Genomic DNA, 23,400 nt, shown 5'->3' with positions numbered 1-23,400 from the left:
CGATTTTGAAGACTAAGTATACTTAACTACCAGTATTAAAAAATACTTAGTATCGAAACTTGTTCCAAAATACTTACTAGTATTTGAAATATCGGCTATAATAGAATCGTTAAAAATACATCCGCTTTTCGGAAAGTCCCATTTTCGAGACAGGTATAGCTGGAACTATGGCACTAGTCACTCCTGTTTCAGTAGAAAATACTGGAGCATTAAAAGCACTTGTTTCATTTATCTGTAAAGCATTTTCATTTACAGGTGGAGCTATATTTTGCCTGGCAAATTCAATATGAATAGTTGGGTGCTTGCGCTGTAAAAGTTTCTTCAAATTTGACATTGACTTGTATGAATTTTTTATTTTACAAACATTACAGATGGCATAATTTGTAACTATTTCTTTGGAACGATTCCACACGAAACTTAACCTTTTAGTAGCCATTTTTACACAAATTGTTTATTAAGTATACTATAATTATTATCCATTTATACAATCACGCATACAATTTGAATTCAGTTTATGTTTATAAGTTCCAATTATAACACTAAAAAATCGAGAAACTCGACGTGACAAAACCAGATAAACGCGTAGTCAGTTAGCGTTATCAGAACTCCGCTATTCCGGCTTGCGACTGACGTCAACTCAATGTAAATGTCTAACTCAACTGAAACTAAAACCAGTCGCATACTATACATACGTGAGTCGCGACGCCGAGGTGTGATGATTTCATACGTAGCAAGACTACGAACTATATAGCGGACGGCGAGATCACATACCATGCGTCGAACTACGGAACTCGATAAAGTCTCATACTCAACTGAAACTTAAAACTAAAACTAAGGCGAACTCAAATAGTATACTATAAAACGAGTGACCATTTCTGTCCTTCACTATACCAACTTTACAACAGAGGAGAAAGGGAGAACAATGACAGTTGAGTATAATATCACGGCTAGACATACGTGTATCATGATATCTCGCTCGCGCGCATTTAATATCAATAGCGTTGAAAGTCAATCAGCATTACGCGAGTCACTGCGATGACATCATCGAATGCGTTCGAATTCGAACATTTAATACGTTTCAAGTTTTTTGAAACAAGTTTATTGGGCCACAAATACTTAGTATGGATAGTTTCATCCGAAACTTAAGTACACAAACTGGTGACAGTATTTCCAACTCACCTCTAGTTTAGACATCTTCCTTTACCACCATTGAATATTTTTTTATGTCTGTCTTTTGAGTAGAGATTATCTATAAACTACGTTAAAGCAGTGCTTTTTTTTTAATAATTGAAAAAATATTTTATATTTCGTTAATAAATGTTTTGGAAGATAATAATTCTAAATCCATCAAGTAATAAATTACAATTTTTCTTGACTGCAATGATTGACTTACTGCGTTCATTCTTTGCAATAAACAGTTTCAGAATATTGCAAAATATTTTTACAGAAGAATTTTATTAGTTTTGCTTATTTTTTTCAATTTAGGGCACTGCGTGGCACTACTCAGGACTACCGATAAATCCGCCCCAAGATACTTACCGATTATTCAGAATAAAACATCAGCAGTTGTTACTCACCAATTCTTTACTTTTACCTCATTGAGTCTTAAAATTCATTTTGAGTCTCCAATCAAACCAGATGCATTGATTACCAGATAACATAATAGATTTTCAGGTGTAGTAGTACGTAAGCATTTATTTAAAAATGGAAAAAATATAAAATCTAAACTAACAAGGTACTGTGTTTCTCCAAGTCCACATGCATTGTGAGTCATTAAATAGGTAATATAATGCTTCAAGTACATTATGATGCATGTCGCGTACTGTTACGCTGTCACGGCCATAAATATAGTCTATGGTTTCGTTATTTTGCAGAATATTTTGAACGATTAAGATCTCTGTAAATTCAATGATGGAGAGTGCCAACTTTAATGTATTAGTATTTTGAATTATTATTAATACTAACTTTAACAGTTTCTATGTGTGCGTATGTTAAAATTACTTGCAATATTGCATCCAAAAATGATATTTTGAACAGAACCCAACCTGCAGACCATAGATAATAGACAAAATTCTTATAGGAAATACATAGTGCCAACCGCTAAAAACAAAAAACACGCGATTTTGACATGAGTCAAAAATGCATAGGCATGTGGAAAATGATAAAAAACGTTCATTGAGTCATGTGGGTGTCGATACAATGAGGTACGCATGAGGTGACCTCATTGTTGTTCTGGTTCGGCAGATTTTGCTAACTGACAATGTTCAATTAAAGGTTCAAAATGTGCTACGGGATGGGAGCATCAGTCGGAACATTTTAAACACCAAGAAAAACGATGTCACACACCTTTTTCCCGTAGCGGCAGCTTATTGTGACGTCACGTGATAGTACGCAACGTGCATTATAATATATTTGACGCTTTAATGTTAAAGAATATTGTTCTATAACTGTGTACTATATTGAATAAAATAATAAAGTGTTTCCAAATTCACAATGTTAATTTGTAGACTGCCTTCTATTATAAGAAAGACAGTTGAAACAAAGTAAATTTATTGTTTTTCCTTAGTTGTCTTATAATTTTTTATAAACATTGTACAAAAAATATTATAGGTAGAATTACAATGCAAGAAACCATAAAATTCGTAACAAACATGAAAACTACAGGAATGTTTTTTTAATGAAATGCCAAAACCACAATACTTAAATAAAGTTAAAAATAATCATAATGTTATATCTAATCAACATCTAATATTAAAAAAATAGATGAAATAGTTAAAAATAAATTTTGAATACATCAATATTTTCCATATTTTATAAGAAAATATTTTATAGAATTCTTGCAATAATTTACGCGTTATCATATTCTAAAACTAAACGGATCGTGTATGCATTAACAGATTGAGTACCAAATCGTCAGTGTAACTACAATTTAAATGTGACAAGACGCGTTGTGTTGTAAAAAATTTAAATAAATTTCAGGATTAGCCCCGAATTCGAAGTTTAAATGACGGATTAACTTATGGGTCGATTGCCATAGGAGTGACGAAATATCTTTAACAATGCATATCAATATTTCATCATAGGATCAAAGATATATCTATCCCATTTTTCTCTACTTTACAGGAGACCCTAAATATAAAAATGCACAGACTGCGTTGGATCGGCCACGTGCATAGAATGCCGGAGGATATGCCAGCAAGGCGGGTTATGTACGCAACCCCCGAGGGAGAGATAAGACCTGGACGGGCGAAATTGAGATGGCTGGACTGCGCTACAGAAGATTTAAGAATGCTCCGTCAAAGCAACTGGAGAGTGTCGGCGGTGGAATACATTTAGCTTCACTTGAATTTAGCACCATTACGTTGATTCGATAAATCTTTAAGAAACTTTATAAATTATTGCAATTTGCGATAATAGGCTCAATCTGAAAATGCATACCTAACGTCATCCATATTATCATCAACTCATTTAGTGTGCATGCAAATGTCTACATTTGACTGACCTTGAGTGAAAAAATAAACACAAAAACATTATTCTTTATGGCTTTCAGAAGGCGCGTAAAAGAGTTTATACATAAAATCACATTTTGCTTATTACAATACAATTAAATAGAAATTATGACTTGGTAATGATTGAAATTCAACATCAGGACTGCCCCAGAGCGAGGTTTGGGCTAAAGTGAAGGAGAATGAATAAGTGGTTCCATATCATCGCTATCTGAATGATCCAAATCACTTTTGGCTGGAAAAAAACACAAACACATGCGTTAACGAGTCATACAATAAACACAAAAAATTATCCTTGCACCAAAGTATTTATGATAACAATGTGTTGTTGGTTTTTTTCTATAACACACATTAATTCTTATGGATAGCAAGTTACATGCATTTATTTAGAGATCAATCCAAACTAATTTTAGTCAACAGGGAAAACAAAACTTGTAAAAAAAACATAATTTTAATAATACTATAATATTCACAAGAAAAAATATTTTCGGAAGTATTCGCAGTGTGTACTATTCTTGGTGTAAACATGTTAAACTGTAAAAAGTTAAAATCTTAATAAAAATATTAAAAGTATGACTACGTTTATGAATTATAGTATCAAAGTTGTCAACTCAACTTTTGTCATAAAATGAGTTAGCAATGTTGTCAGTTTGTACAACTTTTCGAGCCACACAAAAATACAAGAGCTCATTAAATTTAGGTTTAACTTAAAACTTATTGGAATAATGACATTTTCAAACATTGCCAACTACACCTCCGAATTTAAGAACAGAAGGTGTTAACTCCATTCTAATCAATTACGAAGATAATAAATGATGTTATTTATTGTTACATGACCTAATATCTTCATGTGTGACATTTCGACAGTTAGTTTCAAATTATGTCAACTCCTAATTTGAATGTTTTAAATTAATTTTGAAATAAATTGACATGTTTAAATTTTAATATATTTTTAATGATCTACCTTTTAATATGTTCGCGGACACGTCTATAAACGTCATATTCTGTCAGATGTGATATGACAGGACATCCATTGACGTCCTATACTGTGGAACGGAATACGACATGACGTTTATAGAACTCGTATTTTGGATTTAAACAATATGTTCTCTGTCTACTTGTGTCACAGTGCGAACATATTTCCATTAGTGTCATATCTTAAGACTTCATTTCTATGTATGTATCTAAATCGAAAAGTTAAAAAAAGTAAGTAAAACATTCTTAATACATTAATTTCAATTGTGTCATATCACTAACTCGTATTAGGTAACACGTGTCTGCGGATGTGTTAATTACATTAAAATCTTTGCTGTACCGATTATAAATAGTTGCCAAAAGTTTTTTCTTTTTTTCTGTCGAAACTGTGAAAATGTGAGTTGACATCTTTTGAAACTATAGTAGGTACTCATATATAGGTAAATCATTCTACAGTGGCACCATAGGCATTTTGCGTATGCAATGGAATTGTTTACTGCAATGCCTGATTTAATGCTAAAAAACAATACATACCACTACAACTGCAAATCGCTTTTTCCGTACCCATGGTGCCACTGTAGAATGATTTACCTATACCTAACAACAATATCAATAATGTCTAACTATGAATATTTTTTGAAAAAAAAAAATATAACATTGTTTTTAATCAGAGAATACCTAATTTAAAGCAGCAAAATGGAATAATTTTCTTTTATTGCGTTTATGTGATTTAAAAATATTTCTATCTTCTTTGTATTTAACCGATAAAAGTTTAAAAAAAAATCTGATGCATAATGTAATTATTGACAACTGGAACCATTTCATAGTATGTAAAAATGTTAAAAATCAAATAGACTATAGATTATATATCTTATGAATTCTATAAATCAAAACGCAATATACAATCTATTTACATAACCATAACCAAGACATAATATTTCAATGGGGAGAAATACACATAAACATAATGTTAGTATTAGGAAATAAATCCTTTTACAAAACAATAACTAAGGCGTTTATTTCAAAATAAGGGTAGTAGACCATTTAATATTTAGTTTTTTTTCAATCATACTGTATTTTAAAATTCAACCTTCCATTGCAATACAAAATATAAACAAAATTAAATCAGACAAATCAAGATTTATTTACTTATATCTTTCCATTGATCTGTGATTAATTTTTAAAAAAATTACAATATGCTTTTGATAAGTGTTGAAAGTTTTAGATAATTCCATATTGTGCGAAATACAGTTGAACTTAGTTATTACGAGGAAAATGGGACCGACTGAATTTGCTCGTTATAAGCATTACTCGTTATATCAGAGAATAGGTATTTTTAAATCAACAGTCACATAACACAAAAAGTCACAATTCAAACAAAAATACACAATTAGAATTTTTCCCCGAAACAAGCATGGCGTTCATAAACTACAAATAAAAGAAGTTGTTTATTGTAATGAACGCTGGTAGGTACCTACTGACTTCAGTTTGGATTTTTTACATGAAATTTCAACCATATGCGTGGATACTTTTTCATTGTTCTCGGCGAAAACACCAATTAGGTACTTAGACACTTAACTGTCATGAACGTAATCTGATCCCGGCGGCATCGGTCTACGGTCGGATTTTATTGCTTAGGGTCGAAAATGTTTTAAGAAAATTTTTGACGATATTTTTGCTCGGTATATCCGATAAGTAGCTCATTATAAAAGTGAATAAATGTATGGAAAAAATCATAATAAAATGTCAACCAATGTTTCCTCATTAATCCGAGATCTCGCTATGTTCGTGATCGTAATAACTGAGTTCAACTGTACATGTATTTTTTAATAGATTTTGATGATACGGGGACTTCAGAAATAGGCGCCTCAATTGTTATTCACACCAAACCTTAAACAAAGTATTTACAAAAAACCAGAAAGTTTAAAACAAAACCAAACAGCAGACCTCACACCTAAGGCAAGCACTTAAACGGAACTTCATGCAAATATAGTTAGTACATGCGGATATTCTTTGTAATATTATATTAAAACTCTGAAAGCATTTTATCATATATTTTAAATTCCAATATTACAGTTATAAAACTATTAAACATCACCAATAGTATTAAAATATTTTATACACTTTTCCTAAATTCGTCAAAACACATTCAGTACCATGTTACACATTTTACAAAAAAAGGAGAAAAAACTTACAGAAACACAGCTGGTAATAATTAATACTCTTAATACTTATTTGAGTCAAGTTTTAATGTCAATAATATAGTTGATTAAAATGTTTTAACGTTATCTAATTCATCATTCTAAAAAGGATGCAATATGTAAATTTACTGAATAATTATTACAATATAATGCTGTCCACCAATAAATGATATTTAATTCCAATTTCAGGTGATTGAAGATGCATTTTAGCTTTGAAATAGTTACAATAAGTGCATTTCGCTGTAAAATAATACAACTTTAATTAAGTCTAATAATATTAAAGTCATGAATCATTTATATATACAGTAAAACCTCGTTAATACGAATTCCACGGGACCGAAAATCGAAAAAAAAAATCAAATTACGAAATGTATGGGAGGAAAATATTGAAAAAAAAAATTTTTGATTTCCGTTAATTTCAAATTACCGATTCAATTCTCGAAACATTTCCAATTTGTCAACACAATTGTTTGGCATTGGTTCTCTAGTAAAACTATGTGAAAAGAAACAGGTGAGTTATTGTTGTTTGGATGTGTCATAAAATGTCAGGATTATTTTTATTACTTTCATAAAATAAGTAATTTATGATGTTTTAAGAAAAGTCAGTCACAATTTTCAATGACTGGCTCATGAAATAGTGTACTTTATTACGATTAATTGAATATTTTTACATGGCAGGACTCTGAAATCATTTCGAATTACGAAATTCAAATTAAAGGTATAGTTTTATATGAAAATAATGTTCAAGGGACTTTTTTGTCACGAAAATTTCGAATTACGGCGAATTTCGAATTATCAGTGTTCTTATTAACGAGGTTTTACTGTAATATGAAATATTAATGAAAAATCACTTAAAAATAACAGTATGTACCTAACTATCATGGTAATTCATATGTATCACATATCACATTAAACCATTTTTTCCTGCATTATTTATGACAGCACATTTCCCCATCCTCAAAAGTGTGAATAATACAATATCTGTGTGGACTTATTTATGTAAGTATACAATACATAAGAAATGAAACTTCTGTAGAAATATATGATCGTAACACTTAGAACCAGAAATGACCACCAATTACCAACAGCATACTAGCCGGTTAAAGTAATCCAGGCACTCCATTGACGAATAAGTCAGATGACTTAGGCCCATACCAATACAATGCATCCTCCATATGGAAAAGGGGAAAAGGTTGCTGACCTATTCTGCTAGTATGGTATCCTAGTCTGGCTGCCATATTGCTATAAAGGCTTTTATTTAGATTAGTATTGCCTTAAGTCGTATTATGAACACCTGCGTATTATGTAGAAACTACTGTAGTACCTAGTAAAACGCTGGAACATACTTGAATTCGGATACAAGTGTTAATATTTCGATTTAACATTACATGACTGCTAAAATATTACCCCCCCCTCAAAATATTGTTTTATTTTTTTTATGGGTTTATTAATGTGTTACGTGTTGCTGTTAAATTACTATATTTTTAAAATAGACTTAAAAATTCCAAACAATTATAGCCATAAATACAACTTGACAGATATTGAGAATTGGTGTGAAATTTAAACTTCAATCCGTTGTATTTGATGGATTTTTAATTTACCATTCTTAGTTCACGTACAATAAGTCAAACAAACATTCTACGTGGTGAAAATTTTGTCAAAAAAACACAATATTAAGGCTAGTTGAAATTAACTTAAATTGAGTCTAAACATACCATAGATAGAAGAACCCAAAAAATATAAGAAATTTAATGTTCTTTGACAATAATAAGTCAGAATTTTTTTTTTATTTATAACAAAAAAAGTTTCACGTACATTGTAAAACAATGTTATGACGCTACTGCCTTGCAGCTATATTTTGAAGTTGTGTTATTATCTCATGTGGGTGTGGTGTGCCAATAATTGTTTAACTAAATACACATAATACAAAGAAATAAAAAAATAAAAAAGCTTTTTATAAACTTCAAAGTGTTTACTTAAATTCAGCTTGGCAAGAAAATAGCATACTTAAATTATTATCATTACTTTCAACAGGTTATAATACACAAATGAATGAAAATAATATCGACTCTGAAAAGGAAAAAGGGCGTAATCCATACAAATCAAATTTTATAGGAGGCACAAAAACGTTTTTGTTATGGTTTTCGGTCATACAAAATAGACCACCTTAAAATGCATAAGTAATAATTTGGTTTTTATATTCCCATTAGTCGTTTTTCCCACGTCACTTCCTTCTTTTTTTCAAATTGTTAGCTAAATTTAGATAAAAAAATTGTCATTTTGTCGCTGTATTTTAAATACCTCCTATGTGGTTAGAGTCATATTCTGAGATAATCGAAAAAAAAAACTGTTTTAAAAAATAATCGTAAATGATATACATATAGTTTTAACATTTTTTGTAGATCCTAATCATAAATTTAAATTGGATAATCATATTTTTTTTATAATATATTTATTATTAAATAAATATAATGTTTTTTATCACACAGGATTAATTCTATATGCACCGTGTTGAATTTGAATCATGTGTAACCATGCCGTGTTCACATAAGATTATTTTTTAATACTGATCTACTGCGACGGACGCTCACATAGGATTAATTACGGTGCATGATTCTGGATGCTCTCACTGACATAGTATTACTTTAATATCGATTTTATTTTTTATTTTTGATCTTTTCGCAAGTGATATATAGCAAGGGAAAAATAATGCGTATCACGTGTATCAATAACTCATTTTCGTCAAAATCACCACATAGGAGGTATTTAATATCCAACCTTTGGACACGTGTTTTCAGTCGTCTACAATGTTATTACGCAATAAAGCTTATTTTGAAAAAACTGAGGGTTACGCCCTTTTTCCTTTTTAAAGTCAATATAAATTTCCATGTATATATATTATGTAAGTTTTAAACCAATAATATGTAACAATATTTTTAAAACATCCGTTTTTTAATTTTCATTCAATAAATTAAACAAAATATAATACTATTACATTATTATCTTAGTAATACATAACACGCATTATATCATATTTTAAAAAGTTAACTACATATTCGAATCAACACAAGAATTCACTGTACTTCTAATACAATTAAATATAAATAAAATTATACAATATCCAAAAAAAAAATTTTCTTGAATTTAAAATTTCATTTGAATGAAATATAACATAAATACTATTGTATAAAATGTTATTCGATGAAACAATTTAAGATTTTTATTTAGTACCTACACTTCATATAAAAAATACGACTAAGTAAATTATTAATATAATATATTGGAGAAAGAAAATCAAAGCACAAAAATAATAAACATTATAAATAATTCAACAACCTTATACGACGTAATTATAACACTACACGGATTGAAATATATAATATATACAATGTAATTAATATATATACATTTTTCGAAAATATATTTGAAATGTATAAAAAGACATGTAGAATTTATATTGTTAGCTGTACGTCTTAAATACTATTTCATTGCTCAAAGTACCCACCACATAAGTACAAAGTGGTTATGCTTAGTAAGTTTGCATGTTGCAATAATGCATATTACATATTATTCAAAATAAAACAACTAAAACAAATGTTGGAAAAGTGCTACAAATGTCAAGTCGATATTTAGTCAATGTTAAAATGGTTTTGGTTATTAGTAAAAGCAAAAATCCTGCAAATTAGATAGTATAATGACAAGCAAAAATGAGACTAAAATGACAACATTTATTCACAGACGATTATTACAGAATTATATCAAACTTCACGTCAACTAAATTATTAAATACAATATAGAATTACTTCAAAGTAAATTTTTGCTACAATACTATATTGATTTCTGTTTTATATTATTATAATTGAATAATTTGTTGTCAGATATGTGAAATTGATATTAGAATTCTGTTATTTTATACTGGTAGTATTTATATATTCCTGACAGTGACGAAGGGTGGAGACAGGATGTGGAGATCCGACATAAATACTGCACTCTACACTTTGTCAGTCATACTTATTTATTTTTATTGAACTAAGAATACAAATTGTGGATGGTATTGTTAGTTTTTTAAATTTAATTAAACCCTGCCTAAAGCAAACCATAATAGATAATAAAATATTTAAAATTATGCCATTAAATCAAACACAACTTTAGATATTTTATAGACAGAATATTTTTCATCTATTATGATTTAATTAATTAAATTTTAAAAACCATCTACAATCTATAATCTTAATTCAATGAAAACAAATAATTATGACTGACAAAGTGTAGTGTGCTCTATTTATGTCGAATCTCCACAGCCTGCATCCAACCTTCAACTCTGATTCCTAGTTTTAAAGTTAGCCGAAACTGAGTAGTGAATTTTATTTACACCGGAGGTGAACCAAATTTCGAAGAATCTTAAAATTTATACGAGTCACATTAGGTAACGAGTTCTAATTTAATTGAGACATTGAGCAAATTTCCTATAATAAATATTCAAGCTACGAGCTCTGTTAATATAACTACACGTATATATTGCGACCAAATTCCACCATCCTTAATTTTCAATTTCAATCGGTAAAAAAAATATGCAATCACTAATTATTATCTACATATGTAATTTAAAAAATGGACAAATCAGACTGTGCATACTTCTGATGTGGTGGCTAAACTAATCGATTCTTAGAGATAACTGATTGAAATACAGTGAATGATTATCCAGGACCTCGGTTTCATACTATATAGAAGATATCTGTTCTTTCTTCTTCAGTCACTTGATGGTGAATATTAAGCAAATCACAATTTTTTATTAAATGTATCTATAACTTAGTATTCACATGTGTTTCAGATCAGGATCTGCAATCGAGACATAAGTCTTGGCATTTGTTTGAGGGCAATCAGGTGCTACATCATCCCCGTACTAAAATATCAGACAATCATGCTTCAAATACATTATCATCACGTTATGTGCTGTCACAGTAAGCTGCGTTTACGGGAAAAAAATGTTATGTCGTTTTTCTTGGTATTTAAAATGTTATCAGACTGGTGCTCCCATCCCGTAGCACATTTTGGATCTTTAAATGAACATTGTCAGTTAGCAAAATCTGCCGAAATCGCCAGAACAATGAGGTCACCTCACGCATATCGCGCTACATCATGAACCGCACTAGTCAGTGAAGGATTTTTTCTATTATCTGCAGGCCGATTTTCGTCGTTCTTTGTTTTTAGTGGTTTTCTCTGTAGATTTTCTATTAAATTATTATATATGTCTGCTGTTTACGTCTATTACCTATGATGGCCTGGTTGGCTTCTGTTCAAAATATTATCTATGAATGCAATATCGCAAGTTATTTTAACGTATACACACGTAGCAACTGTTAAAATTAATTAAATTAGCATGAATAATGAATAATAATTCAAAATACTAATACGTTAGATTTGGCACTATCTTATAGAGATAGTGATCATTCAAAATATTCTGCGGAATGACGAAATTGTGACAGCATATAATGGGATGATAATGTATTGGAAGCAAAAGAAGACTGGAGAGTTCCAAGATGTGGCTGTAACAGCGTACCATGAGGTTTTAAGACAAACCAATGAGACAAGAGAACATAGCTACTATCAAGCGTAGAAAAGCTGCATTCTTTGGCCATATTGTCCGCAATGAGAGGTACAACTTACTCCAACGCATAATGCAGGAGAAGGTAAAGGACTACAGAAGTGTAGGTAGTAGGAAAATCTCTTAGATGCAACCCCCATAAGTGGATCAATATCTGGGCCCTAGGGTGTTGGGGATCTGATACAACTGTCCCAGGATAAGGAGGTGTACTGCACATTAGTCACTAAACTTCGATAGAAAACAGCACCAAAAGAAGAAGTTTCACTCACATAGTGCTTGATAGTTGATAAAACCCACTACGCAAGTGAAACACATGACGTAAAATATTTTGTTATAATATATTGTATTGAATACTAAGTGATAGATGATACACTTTATAAATTACCATGAATGATTAATAAGTAAACACTAAATCTGTTGAAAGTTCTATTGATTTATAATATCCACAATGAAACTTTTACGCAAATGTATTGTTTTGCAATTTGATAATCTAGTAAGAAAAAGATCATCATTATTCATTATTATGTATCTGTGATAATTGTGAAATTTCACTCAAAAATTGTTTAGTTAAGCCACCTGTTAAACTATCAGTTCCCAACCTTGCATTGCAACAACGATAAAATGTGATTATTTTTACATCAAGAGAAAAAACAGAGTGGGAACTCTCGGGTTGTTATCATTAGTTTTACGTACTGATTAATGACACCATCTATGATTACAGCGCGTTGTTAGTTGCTTTACAAAAATGAATTAGCAGTCTCTATCGGCAGGAGTTTCAAAATGACTGTACATTTCCGTCAATAGAACATTATCAATAGAGATAACACGGATAGAAGCACCGGATGAAATCCACACATTGACCTAAATCAGCACTGAATTACAAATTTATTGCCATATTGTATGACAACACTGTCAACATGAGTTTGACGATAATTAAAATTTGTACGCTGATATAGGAACTCTTGCATTGTCTGTGGTATATAACGGCTGTCGTTAGTGCACTGTAACGCTCTTCCACTTTTAGATTCGAGGTAATACTAACATAATCTGAACTCAGAAAAGAACAATATTGTTTTATTCCATAGACTCAACCCATCATTTGAACTTTAATACGTTATCAAACAAAAGAATTTGGACTGTAAAGAAACCTTATTTCTATTATGAAATTTGAACGAATTTAGTATGGTTAAGCTGGTAAACTGCATAAATATTAACATCGCTATATTGGCATTTCCGATTACCTAACTCAAAGCAATGGCTGTCACTTTTTGATATTCATTATGTTTACTTATTCACATGCAGTGTTGCATTATTGGAAGCTTATCTATTCAACATGATGGATAGTCTTTTTATACTCCCTGCAAATTGGCAAAAAAGACATAGTAACGTAACAGTGTGAAGTTATTTTCAAATGAACCCGCAATGCAAAGTCACTTGTGGTTAACGTAATCAGTAGGTGTTTGATCTCGTTTTTTTTTCACTTTCATGTGTAGTCTCTATTTTCAAATTTTTATTTATTGAAGTTATACCTACTACTTTTGGGGCTTTTGGTAGAGAGTGAAATTGAGAGCTGCGCGCGCACACCATTACGAAAGTGCGCGACAGTATGAAGTTAGCTGCGAATCAGTCAGTTGTATACAAACGCAAGTTTGATAGTAGAACGAATTTATTATAGTCGGCCATTTGCAATTCTTTACGTAAACAAACGATTAAACGTCAGAGTGACAGTTGTTACTTTAAAAATAAAAACAACGAAAAATAATTAAATAATTTAGTAATATAAGTTAAAGTGTATTGAAATAAACCAACGGCACTCCAATAAGGGGCCCTTTTTCTTAAGTGTGTAATTTAACAAGATAATTAAGATCATCATGGCATGGCTATCACAAGTTTTTTTTTTGTTTTGTTACGCCAAGTATAACTTTCTAACGCGCGTATATAAGTACACACACTGATTTTTTTTACATACCTATAGTGAACATTACAAATTATTAATATAAGACGTTCACAATACTATTCACAATTCGGCGGTTATTGACATTATTCTGTGCAGTTTGAGAAGCCGGTAGCGACAAATACGTTAACTATAGCTAAAAGCGACACACGTGTCTGGTAGCTAATACGAGTTAATACGTTTTAACATGCCGGTGCCGGCCACTTAAAAGTGACCAGTCACCCTCGAGATTGTATAAGTGAGGGTGCTAATGCATTATGTCAGGACATCTACATACACATCAGTGCAGCAACACAACTTTCCATATAGACATTGCAAGAGGGAATACGCAGTAGAATGGATTAAAAAGTGTTCAACTTTATTTATAAAATCACTTAAGGCATTGATGTAATATGATTACATATGTGACTAAAATGTTGCAGTGTTGTTATATATAATATATTCCACTTATAATAAGTCCACTTCACTGACCGCTGTTTAATGATCGATTAACACATTTCAGTATCAGTTCAGTATCCGTATAATCACATCACTGAATACTTTAGTTTTAAAGTAGATTTTAATGATGAAATGTCAATCGAAGTTACAAAGCACAAAATTGTAAGGTAAATTACCATTTTCATTCCTAAGCAAAGCTTTTGGGCTTCCACAAAATGGAGGTGCGATAATGGTAAATCACTTTTTTAAATACATAAAGAACAATCAAAATTTAACTCAAAACAAGTGACTTTTTGCCATCTTCAATTTTTCAAATTTAAGCAAAAGATTTTACTAGCATATTTATGACTTAATCTGCCAATGTAGAACATCTTACAATTCTATGGAACAATAGCAAAAGTTTTTATGTCAATTCAATTACAGTTGAGATAATCATTTTTGAAATATTATAATATCGAATTTTTCAAAATGCTGTAGCTTGGAAGATGTATCGGAAACCGAAGTTTGCACAAGTATTTATCATTCTGTGCCTATTTCATATTTTTTAAGGGATTTATTTTATTCCAAAAATAGCTTGCCTACAAGTGTCCACCTAGTAAAAGTTGGTTGGCAGTGAACTTTCATTGCAAACTTTTATTTTGATACATTAAAACCTTGGATTGAGAGCATAATTAGTACCGAATACGTGTTTGTAATCAAAAGCACTTGTATATCAAAATGAATTTCCCCATAAGAAATAAAGGAAACTCAGTCTTACTCGCGTGGTGCTTTTCTACAAAATTTTTCTCATCTTTCAAAATACTCGCAATCCAAGGTTTCACCGTAATAATATTAATAAATAATTGCCATGACATGTTTTCATGACATACAAATTTTTACTTGCTAACTTTTGACAAAATCAATTATTATTAAAAACACACAAAGAAGAACTGCATTACACACAGTAGAATTAAAATCTCATTTTCCAAGCCGTGACATAAAAACTAATTGCTCTGGCACCGTAGAATCGTTGTTTGCTCACAGACACCAACAGAAATTCAACAAGAATACGGGTATTGAATTCTTACTGAAATGCTTAATTGGACCCTGACCTTAAAAGTAGGTTGGATTCCACTCTCGGTGCTTCACAACCGAGTGTTACCTTAATAAATAATCATTGTTATTCGTTAGTAAAACATACACACAATCAAGTAATAGTTTAATGATACACTATCTAATTCTAGACTACTTGAGCAAAGGTTAGTTTTGATTATGTTTCCTAGCTCTTGTTCTGCTACGAGTGTTCGTACCATTTTTTTCTAACGACGAAGACGACATGACAGTTTGGCTGGTGTTATTCTTCAGTGTCGGCGGCGGATACGGTATATGAAACAGCCTTATCTTTAGGTACTCGCATATTTCTATGCAAATCTGACTGCAGTATCTCATCAAATCGACCATCACCCAAATCTGAAATAAAGACATAGCATTATAAGCATTACTTAGAAAAACATCGAAAAGATATGGTAACAATGTTAAACATAAACAATGTTCTAATTAGATAACCAGACTCACGTCAATCATTGTTGAGTTTAAATTTTAAAATAACAATTACACGCAACGATTTAAGTACAAATTAAATTGTCTCGAACAAGGCTTGAATAAAACCGGCATGTAAGTGCGACAGAGAAAGTTTTCAGAAACCCTTTGTGATAAAGATATAAGTTAGAGCGAGATAGAATTAATTGGAGAGTAAGCGTAACTTTTTCTGCCGTAAAACTACTTTATCAGTACATATTTGGTTTAACGGTGATCAGCCAAATAATCTGGTGTGTTCTGATTGAACATATTTTTCCCCTAAAATAATTCTAAAATGTTATTTAATGGTAAATTTATGAAAACAGATAGTTGTACTAGTGTACTCTAATCGTAAATTAGTAACCGACCTGAAGATAACAAACACGATATAATATCCCATTTACACATGCGTGGATTTACTGCTGACAGTACGTATCATAGCGTATTATCGTGCAAATTGTAAGATTGCATGCATGAATCAAAAAAGTTTAGAAGCTTCTGAATTTTCACGTGACAATTGGACCGTGCAATATATGCGCCTGCGCAGTAGAACAATAATAGCGAACGTGCCGGTAAAAAAATTAACTACACCGCATCTCGCTTACTCTTGAATAATGAGATTGGCGAGACAATCAGCACTTTTACGTGTAAACAGTTATTATCGCGATAGTTTAAAATACACACTATTAGTGAAGTAAATCCATGCACGTGTAAAGGCGCTATAATACTTAAATGATATTATTAAATAAAAAAACAATAAAAGTAAAAATGAAAATGAGGTACTTACCAAGCATAACCAAAGAACGAAATACTCTGGCAGTGCGTTGTTGAAATACTGATTCAAAAATAACATCGCAGGTCCCAGTAAGGACCAGTCAAAATACTCCATTTCACTTTTTGTCATGTGTGAAACCTGTCAATAAATAAATCAGCATGAGAAGCTAAGCCAAATTACCACTTTCATTCCTACACAGAGCATACAACATATTATGTATTTACAACAGGAGAACCAAAAAACTATTGAGAGTTCCGATTGTATCGCTAGTTACTGCTTATACTTCGAATGTAATGAGATGACCTGTTCACAATAAAAGAAGGTTTTCCATTGCATATTATATAATATGAATACGTGTATTAATTAAGGCTCTAAGTACCAAAAAGTAGTATTGCCTGTAGTTACAGAATACCGAGTCATTGCAGTAAAATTTCATGAAGCAGACCTTTTGAAAAATGTGGTTTTACAGTGTGAAGCAATCACGGCAGCTTCTATAATTTTAGGTATTAAGAACTCGCAAGTGTCAACACACCATCGTCAGCCATTTTATATTGAATGAGGTTGACCACTGTAGTGCTATTTACACCATTATAAATAAAACAGGCCAACGGACTTACAACGTCGACAGGTTTAAATATTTTGCTGTATTTTTTTGACTTGCTTGAGGCACTTAGACTACAGTTGAAGTTATTGGCATTAGTGTGTAGAACGCTTTTCTATAAAAATGTCAGTTTTTTTGTTTTTGGTACTTAGCGCCTTAATTAATACACGTATTCATGTATCCAAAATATAAGCAATACTAACTGACACTGATCGAAAATCACAATTTCATGCCCCAGCCTGACTATAAAGGGCCTTGTAAAAAACTGAACAAAGCATTTATTTTATATTTAAAGGTATTATATGAGTCGCTTTGTCGCTAAACCCGCTCTGGAGGTTTTTTGAGTTTCGATTAAATCATGAAAAAACTGTTTTGTGCATTTACGATAACGCTGATGCTAGTAGTGGTGATGTTTATAGTGATTTAAACATAATGGTAAATCATGGTTTGAATCGCAATGTCTGATTGGTCGGCTATATAGAGCGAATCTAGTAACCTGTTATTTATCCTCAAGTGGGTTTGGCGTCAATATTCATTTTTATTTTTTGACGAAACAGGGTGGTATTTAACGTATTAAACTTCCACCTTGATGGAACACATAGATACATTCAAAACTGATTTTATATAATTTTATAAAATCACCCAGAGCGGTTTGGCGATTAAGCAACTCATATGTTTTTTAAAAATTTAAATAATATTTTAATTTAAAAAATATTACTCGATCAATCTTGATTTTAATTAAATACTTTGGTATTTAAGATGCAAATACAAAAAAAAATATAAAGAAAGGGAATTTGAGCTATCTTCAGTGGTTTGATATGATAAATTTGTTTTCTCCAATATGGGGGTAGTTCCCTTTACCTGAATCTATTCCCCAGATAATCGACTTCACAGTTCTGAGACATCAATAATAATAATCAAAACTATTTAATTGTCATAATTAATTTTTACCCAATTTCAAAGGAAATGAGTTACATAACTATAAAATAATATAATAGATAATAATAGTGGATCACTTAGCACTTCTCAGAAAAGAAAAGAAAATTTAATTCATATTTTTTTGTTCGCAAATGAAAAAGAGCTAAAAAGTCTTAAAATTTTGAAAAATATGCCAAAATAACGATAATACATAACAATATGTAAATGAAAAAAGGGATGAGTTCCGATAAATTCGATACAAAAGATTCACAGATAAATTTGTCCAAAACCCAATCTTCTTTTGGCACTCCCGAAAAGAGACATTTTTAGATAAGTACATCTCCCTTTTTCTTTAACGCAGATTTTATCACTGTTAACACAGCCACGGTAAATCGAGAGTAAAATGTCTTTAAATCAAAGAATATGTTGTTACTTACCACCAATCTGTTGGTGACCTTTGCGGCAACCATGCCGAAAGCAATTATATAAAGACATGGATGATTTTCATACACCTGAGACTCACTCTTTTGAAATATAATAAACGCTGGTATGATAACCATCGAGAACGGTATCACCGGCGACAAGACGCTTGTACCCTGAAAAAACAAAAAGCATCAGATAAAACTGTTCGACATTTAAAATATTTCATTCATATTTCATCATAAAAACAAAACTGTACCACCACATAAGCAAAGAAATAAATTATTGCAAAATATTTTATGAGACACTTATTCGAAAGAATATTATAACAATTTTTTTTTTTTAATTTAACCATTACTCACTGACATGCCACGATCATGAAAATAATCTAAGTTTTATATCAATATATTTAAGTTGACAGATTCTCTAGAAGACTATTACTTCAAAAGATGCGACAGTAATAATTATATAACCAAGCAAATCACATCGATAAGTTAAGGCATAGATATCAACGTTTTGAGAAAATCGAGTTTGAATGATTCAAATAGGTAAAAATTGACATATTATAATATACTACATTATAAAAATGAGACATGTTAAATCAGACGTCTCTAAAATTAATATTTTAATTTCGGTGGTATAGAAAACTTTTGACAGTTTTACTAATTTTGCAGTATATATAAAGTCGGCAACCTCCGTTTTTTTTTTTTTTTTTGATACTTTTCCATCGTATGTATATTTATAAAATATCAAATCCAGCTATGTTTGTTAGTTAAATAGAATTAAACTGAAAGTAGATTGCAAAGTTCAGCCGCCATGTTTTATGTTTTCCATTAACTTTTAAGATGGTTTTTAATCAATTTTAATGACGTCAACAACATTTTAATTGAGTATTCGATTTTTCTAATTGTTTACTAATTAATATGTTTGCAAAAAGAAAATATTTATTTTTAGTTGTAAATGTGCTTGACGGTTTTTTGAAAATTTGGAGGTTGCCAACTTTGAAGCTCAGTCTCATATGAACAGAGATTATTAAAAGAATATATTTTGACAGAACTGTCAAATAGGAGGTTTTAACAGCTCGGTGACAATATTCTTTAATGGGAATTACAACATTTTTACAGCATAGATGCATGTTGCAGACGGATATTTTGTGAATACCCAGTAAAAACTGGACACACCATCTGTCTATATCTATGCATTAACCCATCGACATATTATAAAGATTATTCGAAGCAAAATATAAATAATAACAACATGTAAAACTACTTTTTTTTATATTGATGATTTTGTTCTGGCTCTATATAAATTATTTTCTTTATTCAATTTATTTATTTAACAGACGTTAGACTGTTTGAATTTTATCGTTGGGGTATGAATGTTTGTATTTTTTGTAATTTTCTGTAAGTAAAATAACAAGATGCAGAATGTTAGTCGTTAGTATTTATTTTTAGTAAAAAGCCCCCAAATAATGAGACGGTTAATATTTATTAGTATGTATTTACAAAGCCGTTAGATGAATTCATAATGAAAGTATGCTGTCGCATCCATCCAAAACATGCAATGAGAATAAAGGTGGCAGAAGCCATGTTTAAAATTTACCAAACAGTTACAATTCAATTCATAGACTTGTTTTAATCATAACAAAATCCATGGAAGCAAATATAATGGCATCAGTAGACTACGAGATATACATTCTCAGTGTAGCCAATTGATAAGACTTGGAGCTCACGTATTTCATACTGCACGGTTCGAAATATTGATTGATTTAAATCTTTAATCAATCTAAGTTTTTAATTGATTAGATCTTAAATCGAATTAAGTTTTTAATCTATTAGATTTTTAATCAGGCTGAGTTTTATTGATAATAAAACTACGCATGACAAGGTTAGTTAAAAAAAATACTTTAATGTGTTGATGAGAATGTTGTAAAAAAACAAAACATTTGTAAAAAGCCAGTTAGAAAATAGCTAAATACTGTAATGTATTAATAGACATAGATCTTACAGCGACAGTTGAGCCATTTTTTCCAACACCACCAGTAAAGATGACAACTGCATAGCTAACCCCCAAATAAATGGACACAAATACGCTGATATAGTACGGGATTATATAGACTTTCAAGTTAATTATCGGTAACTGTTTAACCGAAGAATTATATTTGTTTGTATTTGCGGCCATTTACAATCACAATACGGCATTGTGGAACCGATGCATTTTGTTAACAGGACACCCCGAGCATGCATGTTGGTTTTGGAGTATGGTGGATGGAATATGTTTTGGCAATCGTCACCAGCCGCCAGTCGGTGAAGGAAACATCAAACGGCATTACAGCGGCAGACAAGGCAGCACACACAGCGCCCAAAACAATAAGAAATTATTCATGCATTGATATACAATATAATAATACTCGTATTATACGACTAGCCTTCAAAAAAGAAATCCTATCAGATCATGAAACCACAAAACCACCGAGACAATTTTACACTTACAGCCAGAATTATTTTAACAGTGTCAGTAGAAAACAGAAAACACAACATGGAAAAGAGAGAACAACATTACAATAATCTTTTATCAATGATTTTAACAGTCCTTCCGTTACCCATATTAATTAACTTGTAATTTTAGATTCATGAATAAAAAAAACATAAAAATTTTAACAATCCAAACATTATTTTTACTCCTCTGTAAAAAGACTGTTTTTGTACTTCTGTATTTCTAATGTAGTATTATGGATATTATAATTAATTTTATTTGAATATAATATGTATCTCAATATGATGCCAAAATACTTTCTCTTATGTTTCATTTTCTATTTGAATTTTTTTTTTAAATGTCAAACACTAATGAGATTTCTTCTTTTATTATTCAAATATACAGCATATAAATTGGATTAATAATAATAATAAAAAAATTAGGGAAATGTTAACATAATACACTGATATACATAATAACTAATTCAATTTGAATTTAGACAAGGTTCCGAAGAAGCTAAGCTAATTTAATTAATATACCAATCAGTTATGTAATAAATTTGAATGGGAATTAAAAAAAACAAATACACAAGTCATCTTTGTTTTCATTAAAATATAACTATCCTTTAACTTTAGTAAATAAATTAGACAGCTGATTGAAAATTAGTATCGCAATAATGAGATCCTCCGAAGTACAGTACACCAAAGTAATTCAAAGATTTCTCACTTTCCGTACTGTCAGATGTTTTCTGATTAAAACTCTCTTCTTTCTTCTTCTTACTTATTTAATTTCTTGAATAGAGAAAAAGAAATCAGACAACCTACATTCACCTGATTTGACCAATAGAATAGATCTGACAATAGAACTAACCTATGTTACGGATATTGGCTAACTGACAGCGACCTGTTATTTATTGACATTAGGGTTTGACATTCTAGCATCCCATTCGGTTTTTTAATGATAAAATATGGGTATTAAAAATGCTGAAATTCACGTATCCGCTTTATAGATTATGATTATTATTAAAAATAACATATATTCATCAAAAAAATAGTGTTGAATAAACATTTAGGAATAGCTCAATTTTTTCACATATTTTTTGACAAGCCATGTTTTAAGTATTAAAAAGCAAACCGACTGTGGAAAGGAAAAAGGGCGTAATCCACACAAATCAAATTTTACAGGAGGCACAAAAACGGTTAAAGTTAAAATATAAAATTGACATAACCTTGTAGTGCATGATAATTAATAATTTGGTTTCTATATCCCTAATCTAATATTAATTATCAAGTTATTAAAAAAAAAAAAAAAGTGGTGGGTAAGTCGTTTTTCTCATGTCACTTCCTTCTTTTTTTTTAAATTGCCGGCTAATTTAGATAATAAATCGGCATTTGCAGCTTACATCTTTTGGACACGTGTATTTGAAATACATTGGTATCAAAGTGGGACAAACGCCACCTCCCACTAAATTCATGTTTTAATTGATTATGGTAGTGCAAGTGATGCTCTTTTCAAAAAATCCACCAAAAGTATCAAAAACTGTAGTTTTCACAGAGATTTTTGAGTTTAAAGCTGGTGTGTTATATGAAAAACGGACACTTTTCACACATGTTTGTGAGTCTCCTGTAAAATTTTGTAAATGGCTTATGTCCCACTTTGATACTAAGCTACTCATTTAGTCGTGTACAACATTATTATGCAATGAAACCTATTTTGAAAAAACTGAGGGTTACGCCCTTTTTCCTCTCTACAGTCAAAATATAGATATTTTTATATGTGTGATAAATATAGAATTAATTGAGTGGGTTTAATAATTAATATTCCTTATTTTTAATTAGTTAATTAATTATGGGTGATTTAATTTTTCATTCAAATGAAATCGGATTTTAAAATCTTACATTATTTTAGGGACTATATTTTATTTAATTCAATAATAGATTCATTTTTATTTATTGAGTCCTACAATGCAACAAAA

General features: G+C 30.5%; 1 protein-coding gene across 3 annotated transcripts in view; it reads right to left on the bottom strand.

Annotated features, from left to right (window-relative positions):
* Nucleotides 1-1,679: 1,679 nt before the first annotated feature.
* Nucleotides 1,680-23,400, bottom strand: part of bbc (choline/ethanolaminephosphotransferase 1 bbc) — a 43,058-nt gene continuing 21,337 nt past the window's right edge. For 2 of the 3 annotated variants that reach the window (XM_085959266.1, XM_085959265.1), the window contains exons 5-8: nucleotides 18,968-19,126; nucleotides 17,024-17,149; nucleotides 15,969-16,128; nucleotides 1,680-3,741 (exon numbers count right to left, since the gene is read on the bottom strand). In XM_085959266.1, the coding sequence (XP_085815392.1) occupies nucleotides 3,674-3,741; nucleotides 15,969-16,128; nucleotides 17,024-17,149; nucleotides 18,968-19,126 (513 nt within the window). In that variant the 3' untranslated portion in view covers nucleotides 1,680-3,673. Of the gene's footprint in view, nucleotides 3,742-15,968; nucleotides 16,129-17,023; nucleotides 17,150-18,967; nucleotides 19,127-20,957; nucleotides 21,090-23,400 lie in introns of all 3 variants that reach the window. The other variant, XM_085959264.1, reaches the window with a different exon arrangement.

The sequence above is a fragment of the Rhyacophila brunnea genome, unplaced genomic scaffold, assembly GCF_057557595.1.
Source record: "Rhyacophila brunnea isolate RB1 unplaced genomic scaffold, BYU_Rbru_1.0 scaffold_8, whole genome shotgun sequence".
Taxonomy (NCBI): domain Eukaryota; kingdom Metazoa; phylum Arthropoda; class Insecta; order Trichoptera; family Rhyacophilidae; genus Rhyacophila; species Rhyacophila brunnea.
The sequence above is the reverse complement of the archived record's forward strand: the minus strand, read 5'-3'. Positions and strand labels throughout refer to the sequence as shown.